Source organism: Coffea eugenioides, chromosome 4, assembly GCF_003713205.1.
Source record: "Coffea eugenioides isolate CCC68of chromosome 4, Ceug_1.0, whole genome shotgun sequence".
NCBI classification, from domain to species: domain Eukaryota; kingdom Viridiplantae; phylum Streptophyta; class Magnoliopsida; order Gentianales; family Rubiaceae; genus Coffea; species Coffea eugenioides.
The window spans coordinates 5,290,593-5,305,096 of NC_040038.1; the positions used below are offsets into that span (position 1 = coordinate 5,290,593).

Sequence of the window (14,504 nt, forward strand, 5' to 3'; positions counted from 1 at the left end):
AGTCAAGTGCAAATCACCCACCTTATCTTACAAGAAAATCCTTTTCATCCCTTGTTGGACTAATATCAATAATCATCCACACAAACATGAAAAAATCCTATCAAAAAGCACCCAAATTAGAGAGGGAGGTATATACAAGTTTGGAACAAATAACTAGGCTTAAATGCAAAATCCCTAAAAAAGAGGAATTAAAATTGTAAACAGAAAAAACCCAACCAAACACTGCCTTGCCCGCCTGTCACCCTCTCTCTCTCTCTCCTTACTCAATAGTCTATAGACTCTTTTACTCTATCATATATTCACCTCAACTCTAACTTTAATGAATTTAATCCAATAATCTAGGCATCTTTATTTCATTAATTTTTTTAAAAAAATTTTCTGGGTTCCAAAAAATGAACGTTAATGCTCCATAAACTACTCTCCATTGAAGACAGACTTCCAAGCACATCCTCCTGAGAAATTTGATTAAAAATGTCTGAAGTTGATACTAAAAAAGTAGCCGATCGTTACCTCAAACGGGAAGTCCTCGGAGAAGGTACATACGGTGTCGTTTACAAAGCCATCGACACTAAGGTAGGTGCCTACTTACATTTCTGTTTGAAAAATTTTTAGGGTTTGTTTTTGTTTTTTCATTTCTTCAACATGTTATTCTCGAGTCTTGAACTGGGTTTTGTTTAGTTATGTCTTCTATGGACCCAGTTAGTGAGATTTGGTAATGATAATAAAAAGTTGAAAATTTTGATGGGTTTTCGATTTTTGAAAATGGTTTGAGGTTTTGGATTTTCTTGATTTTCCGTAGAATTGAAGTTTGAATCTTTGGTGGTGATGGTGCAGACAGGGCAGACAGTGGCAATTAAGAAAATTCGGATAGGGAAGCAGAAAGAAGGAGTAAATTTTACAGCGTTGAGAGAAATTAAGTTGTTGAAAGAGCTCAAGGACCCGAATATTATTGAGTTGATTGATGCTTTTCCCCATAAGGGGAATTTACATCTTGTGTTTGAGTTTATGGAGACTGATCTTGAGGCGGTTATTCGAGATAGAAATATAGTGCTTTCACCAGCTGATATCAAGTCATATCTTCAGATGACACTGAAAGGGCTTGCGTTTTGCCATAAAAAATGGGTATTACATAGGTACATTTTACATTTTGAAGTTACTAGTGATGTATAGGAATAAATTACTGGGGCTTAAGACAGATTATAATAAAAGTTTTATCTGTTTGCTGCAGGGATATGAAACCGAACAATTTGTTAATTGGACCGCGTGGGCAGCTTAAACTTGCGGACTTTGGATTGGCACGGATCTTTGGCAGTCCAGACAGGAGATTCACTCACCAGGTATGTTTTTATTCGTTACTTTGAGTGTACATATGAGTATAAGTTGAGCACCTTAAACTTCTAGACATTGATACTGAATGCTGAGTCTTGAGTTAGTGCTTGATCCTGCTCTTAGTTATGTACTCTTGGACAATCAATTTGTTTCTGTTTCCTAGACGTGAATGTAATGCTTTCTTTTCTAGTAAATTATGTTTAAGGGAGAGCTAGATGGCTAACTTTTAACCTGCACAGTAATTTTGGATGGTGTAAATAAGTCCCTATGACATGATTTGTTAGTTGATTTTTGGTTTGTCCTTTTGTATGACTTAAAGAGATACTAAATTTTTGGCGACCTTGTATATGTGCAAGTAGGTATTTGCCCGTTGGTACAGAGCACCAGAGCTTTTGTTTGGTGCAAAGCAATATGGTCCCAGTGTTGATATCTGGGCTGCTGCTTGTATATTTGCTGAGCTCCTACTACGTCGACCATTTCTGCAGGTAATTGGGTCTTTTTGTTACGAAGATTGGGGCGGTGAAGTGGTTGTTTTTGGTCCTTCTAAGATGTGAATGTAGTTGCTCTTCTCTCTTTAAAAATACCTTCTCCTGATCAATTTTAAAACTTGTTTATTGCTTTTTTGGTCCTGAAGAAAGTAAGCAAATATTAATTAGTGTATAGATGCAGTGTGAATCAAGATAACTTAAAGAAAGGCCCTCTAAAAGTATAAGTTAATTGCATAGCAGAACTAACCAAAAGAATACTATGGCTTCAGTGTCTACTGAAAGAAGGAAATGAGCAGTTTTGACACATTGCACACTACCTTGCTATATTCCTGTTAACTGATTGCAGCCATGGTTCTATATATTTACTAATTGATTTGTAGCTTTCATATCTTTTGAGTTCTAGGGAATTTAGTAATTATATATTCCTAAATCAAAAGAACTAAGTCTTACCGCTTGTCTTAATCCTCCTTTTAGGAAAAAGGGTGCATCCAATGAAATTAAAACCTTTATTTGGAGAGAAGTAGTTTTACTTTCTTCAATCTCTAGAAGTCTGGATTAGTTTGATTCCATTTGTTTAAGAGTCAAAATGAAATTCCCAGAGGCGCTCTATGGAATGGTATAAATCTATGAATAAGAAGAAGATAAACGTGTAAAGTGGAATTTCCATGCTTCTTGTAATTATTTCTCTTCTACTGATTGGGCCTTTATCTTGGTACTTAAACTTTCTTACCTTGCTGTTACATCTCAATTTGTTTAGGGGAACAGTGATATAGATCTATGAGAAATATCTTCTTGCCTTGTGGTTACAGTGATGTGTTGGTACTTGGACTTTCTTACCTTGTGGTTACATATGAATTTGTATAGGGGAACAGCGATATTGATCAACTGGGAAAGATCTTCGCGGCTTTTGGTACTCCAAAGCCCTCACAGTGGCCAGATATGATTTATTTGCCTGATTATGTGGAATACCAATATGTTCCAGGACAGCCTCTTCGTACACTTTTTCCAATGGCCGGCGATGATGCTTTGGACCTTTTATCAAAGATGTTCAATTATGACCCAAAAGCCAGAATTTCAGCACAACAGGCATTAGAGCATAGGTACTTTCATTATGATAGATATATATTACAGTTCATGATTACAGTATTGACATTTTCTACTTCTAGGTACTTCTCATCTGGGATCCCTCCTACAGAACCAGCTTTGCTGCCAAGACCTCCCCCAAAAAAGGAATCCGTCACTTCTAAGGGTTCAGACTTCAATCCACTTGAAGGTCCGACAGTCTTGTCCCCTCCAAGAAAGTCAAGGAGGGTTATGCCAAATCGTGAAGGATTTGAAGGGAACACCCATTTAGCTGACAGGATGGATGACCACGAATATGAAGCTAGACAATCAGCTGATGAAAGGAATGAGCATGTAGCAATGTCATTAGATTTCTCCATACTTGGGACGAGACCTCCTAGTAGACCAACAATTAACAGGTAATAATGCCCTGCAAGGAATTTTCTATGTCATTTTATCCAGGTTTTGTTCATTTTTGCTATCTGTTCAAAATGGTGGTAATATGCTGCAATTTCTTTTGAATAAGTAATTGTGCAGGGTATTTCTGCTTAGACAGCAAATATTTCAATGGGGGGAAAAACTATTACACTTAGATAAACCTTCAAGTATTTTGCAAATTAGATGTTTCCTTGCTGTGTATTAGTTCTTAGACTTCCATGACTTTCTTGTCAAACGCTGTTTGGTGTCCAATCATTTCATGGTATTAGTTACCAAAATAGATCTATAAGATTCAGTTAATTGGATTGAACAAAGTTGTATTTCTGTGGTTGAGATGGTGGAAATTTTCAGTTGCATTTTTGCTATAGAAAGTGTTCGTTCCAAGTATAATTTAATTTCTTATTCATAAGATCATCAGGCAAAGATGCACCTAATATTTTTCTCTTCTTCTGCAGTGCCGACAGAACACACTTGAAGAGGAAACTAGATCTTGAGTTCCAGCCAGAAGAAGAAGATTGATCGACTGATTCATTGATGAACTTGGACACTTATCCACCATAAGGGGGAAAAAAAAGATTTTTTTGACTAGCTGGTTATTATAGTGATATCGATGACTGCATGATACAGAGTGTGTTTGAACAGCTCATTTTTGGAAAACCAAACCCCCCCAACCCACCCCCCCCCCAAAACAAAGAAAAAAAAGAAAAAAAATGTTTCTGACACATGTAACGAGAAAAGATTTTTGCTGATGGAATGAGTTTATGTAGTCCATGTGAAACAGGAAGATATCCATGGCAAAACGTGATTTCGTTAATTTATTTACTGCAACAGGTTTGTTCGATGTGAATGGAGATGATGGTTTTGTGAATGAGACGGGCAAACTGTTTACTTTGATCTTCTAGAACCCAACCAATATATTTGAGACTTGGATGGTTTACCATTCATCAAGCAAGAATGACTGATATATGCACAATAAAAGCTGCATGCACCTTCCAGTCTGATAATCAAACTAACAAGGGTTTCCAGTATATCCTCAATTTTTTTTTTAATATATAACATTGACTCCGTTCATGTTGTTGTTCCCTAGACCTAACTTCAAGCAAGTTCTTTACATATTTAAACTTGTGTCTGCTGGAGGAATTTTCCTTCCTATCCATTAATAATTGGTTATCTTCAAAAGCTGAAAGAACCTATTAAGCGCACAAGCAACCTGATATGGATCATGGCCTTTCACGTTGCCTTTGAGTTTGTGCAAGATAATTGCTATCTCTTTGTTGCAAATTTTTATAGAATGCTGATGGATATGAATCCGAATTACCTTGCAAATGGAGTAAATTGATGCCGAAAAAAAATAAAGTCTCTTTAAATTATGCCCATAATCCATTATGCAGGTATGCCAAGAGATTTGCTTGCAATGCAATGAAACTAATCAAACATATCAACAGTTTTTAAAAGAGATTGGAAATGCAGAATATAAAAAACAGAGGCTGTATATGGAGAATAGGATCCCTTTTTATCGGATTACTTTATACTACCAGCACTCCACTGAAGAATGCTTCAGAAATTTTCTGCTAAAGATACCACCACCGATGGTGGCATAATATGGCTGAGCACAACTTTCTGTTATTTTGTAATTCTTTCTTGAAGGAAGGAGGATTTTCAATCATGATCAATAAACTACGAGACCATTTAGTTCTGCCTCTGCAAGCCTGTGGTGCAGAGCTGAACTAGAAACCTGAGAGTTTCAGTTGAGGGCCTTGTGAGCTTGCTTTTTGGTTTGTCATTGTTTCTAGGATGCATGCTTCCAAAATCTTGACCTTTGCATTAACCAATATTGCTCAAGAAGTGGTGCGGCTGCTATAACAGAACAAAGCCTGAAGCTTCAGGAGACAGTCTCTACAGGGATTATAGAATCGTGAACTCTTTCCAAGGCCTTCTTTGCCTAGGCATAAAGCAAGTTTATAAATCAAACAACTGCATAAGCAGATAAAGAACATGCAGAAGAATTCCAATTTCTTCTCAGAATTTAAGAGCTTAGAGGAATTCGAATAAAAGGATAGAATGCTTACTTCTTTTGCCCAGTTAGTGCGCCAGGTAATGATGAAAAGACACAGTACTTGGACAATCAGTGCACATATTATCCCCAACCAGAGGCCCTAAGACATCAATTTACACAAGGGTAGTGAGCAAGGATACAGAATTGGAGATAAATTGGAACTTGAAAGGGAAATTTTGCAAGCATTTACCTGTCCTCCGATGTGGAGAACAAACGCTATTAAGACAGCAGCAGGAATGCCCACAAGGTAATATGATCCAAGATTAATGAACGCACCAATCTTTTGCCAGCCGCATCCTCTAACAGTACCTGAACAATAACCACGTAAACTTATATTTCTAAGCACGATTAGCTAGTTAATGTTCTCTTTCTAAATTCTAAGCTCCCTTCTGCTGAGTTTATGATGTATAAAAAGTCCCTTCGTAAATTTGATGACCCCAAAAATTCAACAGACACACATTTTGTGGTTGAACAGCTTGTATTTTTAATTTTTGCATGGAAGTGCACTATAGAAGGGGTTGTGCATGGGTTACTGTACTATAATTTTTACTGGCTACACAGTGCATTATCTTCCATGGATAGTTTGTGGTAATGATAAGGAGTGAAGTATCAGTAGTTTACCAGAGAGAACACACTGGAGCCCATCTAATATATTTGATGTTGCAAGTAATGGCACCATCCTTGCTACATAGTTTACCACTTCTTTCTCATTGCTAAAAGCATATCCCAAACCGTTACGTATCAAGATGAGGACTAATCCAACCAGAATGCCCACTGTTATGGCCATGAAAAAGACGACACACACTGCCAAACGTGCAGTTCTTGGATGACCAGCCCCCAGTTCATTTGACACCCGTGTACTGCATAAAAAACTCAGCAGGTTAAAAATGGACTATTAAGGAGGTACGATAACTTGGTCATGTTGGAAAGGGATCCTCAACTTATGAACAAGTGAACCCTGATAGAACAACACAATAAACATGTGAGGATGATTTTACCCGTATGAACAAAAATTATATGTTTTAGTCGTGTCTTTAACTGACCTCACAGCACAACTAAGTCCAAAAGGAATCATCCAAACAGTTGCAGCTGTATTAAGGCTGAAAATCAAAAGTTCAATCAGTAAGTGGTCACAATTCGCATGCATATTATCAGGAAATTGATTCAATTTCCTGTCAATGAGAGACAAGAGATTTTATATAACGGGGTATGGGGGTGGGCATGAGTATTTCTTACCAGACGGAGAGCACTGAGGTTTCCAACTGTGGATTAGGAAGAAGGCCAGAAAGCAGAACTGTCATCTCAAATGACCAGTTCTCCAAACTGTTGAAAATTAAAGACGTGAACTGTGTCAATATTAACTTATATAATGAAGATACTAGTGGACGTACAAATGGAATAGGATTTGCTGATTCTCATGAGATGCGACTGTGAAACTTGAAAGTGTAAAAAGTTTACCAGATCATGATAGTTGAAGGGATTCCAAGTTTAAGGAAATTGGGAATATTATGCAGGGCTTCCTTCGAAAATCCAGTCCACGTTTTCTTACATGAAGTAGAGAATTTGACATAAAATGCAAGCAGAAGAAGGTTGATCCAATAAGAGATGCCATTCGCCAAAGCAGCTCCTTTGAAGCCAAGGTCAGACTTAAAAACCAGAAGCCAACAGACAAGGACGTGCAATAATGTTGTGATTCCAGAAGTTAACATCATTGGGAAGACAATGTTCTGGCTTTGTAAAAATCTCACATGACACTGAAGAAGGCCATACCCAAAAAGGCTTGGGATTATGAACTTGGCAAATACCCCAGCTTGGTCTGATATTTGAGGATCCTGGCCTAAAAACTTTAATATGTGACCAGTGTTTCCCCAGACCACTGCAAGAGGTATGCTTACGAGTAACACAACTATCATAGCTCTCTGCATATGGATACCCAGCATATGGTATTGCTTTGCCCCATATGATTGACCACAAAATGTATCCAATGCACTTGACATTCCCATCTGTTCAAAAGGGGAGCAGTCAGAGAAGCAAAATTACTTCAGAAGAAATCTATACCTAGAAGTTCATATCCAACTTCAAGAAAGCACTGAAGCATTGCACCATCACCTTAGATGGAAAATCATCAAAGTTAAACCACAGGGCCAGATTACCAAGAACACATCAGATTAACTACGCAAAGGTTTTACAGCATAGTTGCAATTATATAAGAAGCCAATAGCACAACGTATAGATTCTCGAAAATCATTTTAAGCATCGAAAATCCAGTCTTAACTCGCAGCGAACGAGCAAAAGATTAAATGTATCAAGACAAGTCGGTCAAAATCAAGTTAGACATTAATGAAATTCTCAAGTTTGCTCTACACAATCTTAAAGAACTATATTTAACATCCTGCTCTCGAAAGCATGCGCATCTTCAACGAAGAAAACTACAAACAGTCTTAACATTCATCAGTGAATTAAGTAATGACGATCATGAGTGAATTGCCAACTGACCAGTAAGCTGAAACCGGTGACGGATGCAAAAGATGTGGCCATCGAAGCAGCAGATAGAGCTAATTCTCCAAGATGTCCCACAAACATCACAGAAATAATCTGTAAACTGAATTGTAAAAGGCTGACACAGATGAGAGGCCCCGCTAGCCATATCTGTTTCTTAACTTCTTCGACAATTTCTTTCTTGTTAAAACTATTTTCTTGATCACACAATCCTCCCTTCCACCCCACTTTTTCAGAGGTGTCGACCAATGGTGCACTCAGGATTGCTTGTTCTTCATGTTCTCTCGGCATTTTTCTTCCTTTCTTTGAATGCCTTGTAAAAGGCTCACACAGAACACACACAGAGAACAAAACTGAGTCACCCTCAGGACTCTGAGGCGGAGAGACAAAAATGGATTTGCCTTTGCTAGTTTGAAATTTGTAGCGGTGAATATTTTTCCATCTTCTTGGACCCACAAAAAAAAAAAAAAAAAAAAAGAGAGAGAGATAAATTCCTGGATGCCTATTCTACCCACAGGGCACAGCTTCTTGTTACAAGATATGCCCCTAATCTAGAAAAAAGTTTTTAACATGTCTGCCTATCCTCATATCTGTCTATCTAAAATAATCCTAATCTTGCTATCATTCCTCAAAATCTTTAACTTGATGGAAGAACACAAGGCTAAGTAGCTGTAGATGCGCTGAAAGTCGATAATATGTAGAGTCTGGTTGTGTTTTAGAGGACAAGGACACGGACCCGCAAAGGGGTATAATGGTAATAGAGGAAACTCAAGCTGATATACTACTACTATGCTGGGATACTGCATGGATGGGGATGGCGGCGTTCACCGATTGATTGCACTTACAGGATGGCAAGAAGACCAGATTTTTGGACTATCTGTCGCGACACCTCTGACCACAGCAGTATTAAATCCTGGCAAGAAGACCAGAATTTTGGACTATCCGTCACGAACGTTTGTGGTTTGGCAATGAATCACATGTCTGAATCTGAAACAAGAAGGCGAAAAATGGAAGCATGCTTTCCTTGGGCGGCAAGCGCCTAAAGTTTACTTTAAGGTAAACGCCAACGAGAAAAACACACACGGTTTTAAGGCCAATAGTGAACCGAGTCCATGTACATTTTTTTTTTACTGAAATGATAGAAATTTTATATCATCACAAAATTATATAATTTTGGAGCAAGGGCTCCTATCTTTACAAAAGTGCATTTAGCATTATGGAATGACATAATTCCATTCTATGTCACAAAAATTCAAAAGAGCAATTTTGCTCAAACTGTAGCATAGACTATCAGTATCCTCATTCAAACTCACAAAAGAGCACATTCGAAACCATAAGGTCATTTTCTGAATATCCTCCATAATAGTAGCTATCTCTGTGCTACCACCTTTCTCGGTTTGAAATTGGTTCATCATCTTCCTATTCTCAAACCGTATATTGATTTTCTCCCATCCTTTCCCTGCTGCCTTGATCATGCATAATCTCACTGTCTCTGCCATGTCTTGGTCTTTGTTTCTTGTCTGTCTCTCTCTTAATAACCAAGCTGCCATCCCTTGGTTTGCAGCATTCAGTGCTGTGATGCCAATACCAAAAGATTTGGCTTCCTTCTGGTGTTGGACTACAAGCTTCAGAATTACAGTCTCAACATCTATTTGTTCCATTTGTTCATTTCCAGATTGCCTTCTTGTTTCTGCTGTGCTCTTTCTCTGTTTGTGTTGATTTGCTTCTATGTGTTCATTCCATTCCTCAGTTGCTTTTTCACTCACTTTAAACGCCTCTTGTTATGAGGGGTTGAAAATTCTTGCATTTCTTGCTTTCCAAATTTGCCATAGTTCATGAACTGTTAAGGCTATATGGTCTTCACCTTCATTCCTAGTTCTTGCATTCATCATCATATTCCACCATTGTTTAAAGCATCCGGATTAGTCTTGTAATCCATCCCATTGTATCAAAGCAAATTTTCAGATTTCCTTTACTTTCTTGCATTGCAATAGTACATGCTCAATGGTCTCCATACTCTCGCCACACCCGCAGCATATAGGATATTCTTTTCGAGTTCTGTTGAAGATTTGAGCCTTGACTGGTAACCCATTGTTGATGCATTTCCATACAAAAATTTTCATTTTGTGTTGAATAGGCATTTTTCATAGTGCTTTCCATAGTTCATTATTTGATTGTCGATAACTGCACCCCTCATCTTTGCTCCTTTTTGCCTTTTTTTCCTTTTCCTTTTGCTACAGAATTTTGTATCCATTTGCCACTGTATATTGGCCATTGCTGTTGTGCTTCCATATCATGCTGTCTTCCCGATCAAACAGACTTATTGGGATGCTCAGTATGTGTTCTGCATCATCCATGTTGAAGACTTTGTATATCAAATTTCTGTTCCATCTGTGTTGAACCATGAGTTGTGAGACTTTTTGCAAGTCACTGCCCTCTGATTTTTGTGTCCTTATTCTCCCACCTCTGTTATTGTCAATCCATTTGTCTTTCTAAATATTAGTTCCTCTTCCATTCCCAACTCTTTTTTTGCGGCCATCTTCAATGACCTCTCTAGCACTCATTAGACTTTGCCAAATCCAGGATGCATTCTTTGGGGTTTTGCCTTCTAGTATTGATCCTTCTAGAAAATATTTCTCCTTCAGTACCTTGCTTATCAAGAGATTTGGTTGTGTCATTATTCTCCAAACTTGTTTTGCAAGCAAAGCTTTGTTGAACAGTTGAAGATCCTTGAATCCTAGTCCACCTTCTTCCTTATTTTTTGTGAATTTTTTTCATGCTATCCAGTGTTGCTTATTTTTTTTGTCGTTTTGTCCCCACCAACATCTTGCCATCATGGAGCAAATTTCCCTGCATAGTTTCTTTGGTAGTTTGTAGCAAGACATGGCATAAGTTGGAATAGCCATTGTCACTGCCTTCAGTAAAGTTTCCTTGCTAGTAGGACTTAGTAATTTTGTTTTCTAGTGGTCAATCTTCTTGCTGATTTTGTCTTTTATAAATCCAAAAATCTGCTCTTTGGTCTTTGTGATGATCATTGGCAATCCCAGATATTTCCCTTGACTCACTGCCTGGATCTCTCCCAAATCCTCCTTTATTGCTTCCATTGTTCTTTGATCAGTGTTTTTGCTGAAGAACACTGAAGATTTCTCTAAGTTGATTAGCTGACATGAGCTTGTCTCATATTTTTTTAGAATTTCCTTCAGCTCTTTGGCCTCTTGTTGATCTGCCTTGCTCAATATCAGTGAGTCTTCTGCAAAAAAAAGATAGGTTAGTACATGTCCATTTTTATTGATCTTCATTCTTGTCATTTTTTGGTTTGCCTCTGCACTTCTGAGTAGACTTGAGAAGCCTTCTGAGCAGATGAGGAAAAGGTATGGTGACAGAGGGTCGCCTTGCCTTAGTCCTCTTTCTGGTTTAACAAACTCTCTTGCTTCTTCATTAGCACTAAAAGAATAAGACACAGTAGTAATGCAATTCATTATCCAGTTTATCCAAGTATCACAAAATCCCATTCTGTCCATCATTGCCCTCAAGTAATTCCATTCGACCCTATTATAGGGTTTAGACATATCCAATTTAACAGCCATACATCCCATATGTCCTTTCCTTTTGTTTTTCAGATTATGTAGGAGCTCATGAGCTAGGATTACATTATCCAGAATCTGTCTATTTGCCATAAAAGCAAACTGGTTTTTGCTTATGCACTTATCTAACACAGGTTTGAGTCTATTCACTAGGATTTTGGAGATGATTTTATATGGAACAGAGCACAAACTAATGGGTCTATCATGCATTAAGCCAGTGGGAATGGGGATTTTAGGAATCAAGGAAACAATAGTGTGGTTTATGAATTTGAGCATGTGACTTGAATAGAAAAAAGTTTGAACTGCCTCAACAATGTCATTTTTAATGATGTCCCAATAAGTTTGGTAAAAAAGGGGTGACATACTATCATTTCCTGGAGCTTTATTGGGATTCATTGAAAATACAGCTTTCTTAATTTCATTTTCATCCACAGGTCTGACTAAGATTCTGTTCATTTGGTTTGTGATTTTTGTTGGAATCCCCTCAAGTATCTCATGAATGCTGTCCTTCCTTGTTGCTGGTTTTGAGGCAGTGAACAAATGTCTGTAGTACTAGTTATTTCCTACCCCACTTCTTCGTCTGATGTACATACAAAACTACAAATATTCGAATAGGCAGTCAAAATACTTATTAGAAAGCCAAATAGTACATTGGTATGTCCTTATGTACATACAAAATTACAAATTACAAATTACATGTACATACAAAATTACAAATATTCGAATAGGCAGTCAAGATACTTATTAGAAAGCCAAATATTACATTGGTATGTCCTTATGTAGTAGAAACGGGAACCTCACAGTAGACTTAGGTCTCCTAGAGATCAATAGTAGCCAATTAATGGATAGATTTGTCTATTTTTTCCCTAAATTTGGATGGAGAGATTTGATTCTAAGACATAATTGTTTGTGTGATTTTATAGGTTCGGCGATCATCAACATCACTTGTGATAGTGTTGACACTGTAAAGTATAATTGGCACCAATAATTGTAGGATCTGGGGTTTAGTCGAGTCATTGTCCCAAGTGCATGGACAATGGAATCAAAAAAGGGTACATCACGTCTGCTCTATCTGATGCTTGTATGGTTTGGGGATCATGATTAGACCAACATTTTTTATTGCTATTTTTTTTTATCAATCGTCACTTGTCTACTTTATACCTATTTCTAATCCTACTCTAACCTATTTTAAAAGGAAGGGTCCAGCTAGACCTATTGAGAAATTGACGGAGGACTGCACTACCATTGGATCAAATAGGTGTACTACACACCCGTTTGGATTTAAACTATTTAAAGTGGTAAGCCATATATAATGATAAGGTTTGAACTCTTGAGTTCCCACTCCCACCAAACCTTAAAAACTATGGCGGTGACCCATAGTCATTTCTTTTATTGTTATCGGGTAGAAACTAATTGGGCCATTTTGCAGCAAGCACTTGCAAGAACCAAATAATGAAAGTGGTTTCAAAGAGGTATTGGTACAATTCCCTGGGACCGGGCCTGGGGAACTGATATTCCTAGCCAATCAATATGCTAATTATGGAGATCGAGGATAAGTGAGAATCTATTTTTTGATGGACTATCTCACTATCTAAGTTTCCAATTGGACCAAGTTAGTGCTCAAGGGTAGGCTAAGAAATATGATAGAAGAAGCTTTGTTTTGAATTAGGCCCAAAACTCAAATTTGAAGCAATAAAAAAAAAAGAAAAAGAAAAAAAGGGTTTCACTTGTTACTCAAGTGAACAAGTTTAAAATGTTAAAGACTGTCAATTCGGGTTACTCCATATAACTAAGATTGAATTTTTCATACCCATGCTTTTTTTTTTTTTTTTTTTTTCTCAGCACTTAGTTTTGAAGGTGCCAAAGAGGACTTGTTGGGAGAAGCTTGTTACTTACTTTTTAACTTTAACACCACATAATAATTGAGGGATTTAAATCAATCAGTGGTGGAAACTTTTTGTGACAAAAAACCAAATCGAAATCCAAAGTTTCGTGTAAAACTTGATAGACCCCAAAACCCAAATGACACGTCCAACTCTTGAGACTTGGTGACATGATCTGGAATTTCTGACATTATATATGGTCCCAAATCAACTTCAACCTTGGCCTAAGTTAATTAATGATACCACAACAAAAAGCAAACAGGAAAATGGGGTAAACAAGTCGGGCACGTTACATTAATCCAAACCTGCTCTAATTTGCGACCGACAAGTATTCTTCACAAGAAAGACTTGACATCTGTCGTCCTTTTCCTAATCACCAAGTGCAGCAGATCACAGGCCCGTAGTAGTTTAGTTATTAACCCTACAAAATTATATAATGATGTTAATATCTTGTTCTTCTTGTAATATAATTGAGAAATTTGTTCGAAATCTTGGAGTGTTTGCCCCTAGGCTCCGCAAGGAGAAAGGCTATACATGATGCTTCAAAGAAAATAGGCCAAATTGTAACATAAGTATCGCATATCAGAAGGAAGAATCTAATACATCCATTTTACGTAATTTGACAGCAATTTACGAACAAAGCAACCTCTTGCAAACTGCAAGACAGAGAATGGGTTTAGACGTCCCCTTCTGGTGCTACCCAATCTTTGCCCATTCTCGTGTAAAGAATGCAGAGCAGGTAACAAACGAAATCATGTGTGCATATATACGTTTATTTTCTTGTGGAGTGGTTTTGATTCATGGAAATCAAACCTGGAAATGATTGAGCAGCTTAGACATAACCACCTAACTCTCAGTTTAGTGAGAATTCAGCAGAGTTGGTAATGTCAGATTTAGCAAGTCGGTTTTTGTATTAGCCCTTTTGCATCCATACCAGCATTTTGAAGAAAAAACTATTATTGGTTAATGTCATGTTATTCTAGCAAGCGATGATGATGGGCCATTTCCAAGACGCAACAGAAAATTTAGGTACATTTCATCCAGATATTGAGCCAAGAAAAAGAAAAAAAAAGGGTCGTCAAATTAACAAAGCCTAAGTTTTCTGGTTTTATTTTGGCTACATATTACGTAAAAGATATTTGTGAAGGCAAACTATCGTGTTTAA

At 37.4% G+C, this 14,504-nt stretch overlaps 2 protein-coding genes across 2 annotated transcripts; one reads left to right on the plus strand and one right to left on the minus strand.

Annotated features, from left to right (window-relative positions):
- Positions 1–320: 320 nt before the first annotated feature.
- LOC113768082 (cyclin-dependent kinase D-3) lies at positions 321–3,989 on the plus strand. Its single transcript, XM_027312315.1, has 7 exons — positions 321–573; positions 835–1,133; positions 1,229–1,337; positions 1,689–1,814; positions 2,682–2,917; positions 2,984–3,298; positions 3,773–3,989. The coding sequence occupies exons 1-7, from the start codon at positions 472–474 to the stop codon at positions 3,834–3,836; spliced, it is 1,251 nt and encodes a 416-aa protein (XP_027168116.1). The 5' UTR covers positions 321–471; the 3' UTR covers positions 3,837–3,989.
- Positions 3,990–4,809: 820 nt separating this feature from the next.
- Positions 4,810–8,306, minus strand: LOC113768297 (protein DETOXIFICATION 16-like). Its single transcript, XM_027312584.1, has 8 exons — positions 7,870–8,306; positions 6,832–7,376; positions 6,610–6,696; positions 6,417–6,473; positions 5,995–6,233; positions 5,564–5,682; positions 5,387–5,473; positions 4,810–5,259 (listed from the first exon to the last, which is right to left on the minus strand). The coding sequence occupies exons 1-8, from the start codon at positions 8,161–8,163 to the stop codon at positions 5,200–5,202; spliced, it is 1,488 nt and encodes a 495-aa protein (XP_027168385.1). The 5' UTR covers positions 8,164–8,306; the 3' UTR covers positions 4,810–5,199.
- Between the last annotated feature and the right edge of the window lie 6,198 nt (positions 8,307–14,504).

Coding starts and splice junctions, on each gene's coding strand:
- LOC113768082 (XM_027312315.1), top strand. CDS start 472: ATGTCTGAAGTTGATACTAAAAAAGTAGCCGATCGTTACCTCAAACGG. Junction 2,918..2,983: donor CAACAGGCATTAGAGCATAG/GTACTTTCATTA, acceptor TTCTACTTCTAG/GTACTTCTCATCTGGGATCC. Junction 3,299..3,772: donor AGTAGACCAACAATTAACAG/GTAATAATGCCC, acceptor CTTCTTCTGCAG/TGCCGACAGAACACACTTGA.
- LOC113768297 (XM_027312584.1), bottom strand. CDS start 8,163: ATGCCGAGAGAACATGAAGAACAAGCAATCCTGAGTGCACCATTGGTC. Junction 5,683..5,994: donor GCTCCAGTGTGTTCTCTCTG/GTAAACTACTGA, acceptor GTTATTGTTCAG/GTACTGTTAGAGGATGCGGC. Junction 5,474..5,563: donor TTCTCCACATCGGAGGACAG/GTAAATGCTTGC, acceptor TTGATGTCTTAG/GGCCTCTGGTTGGGGATAAT.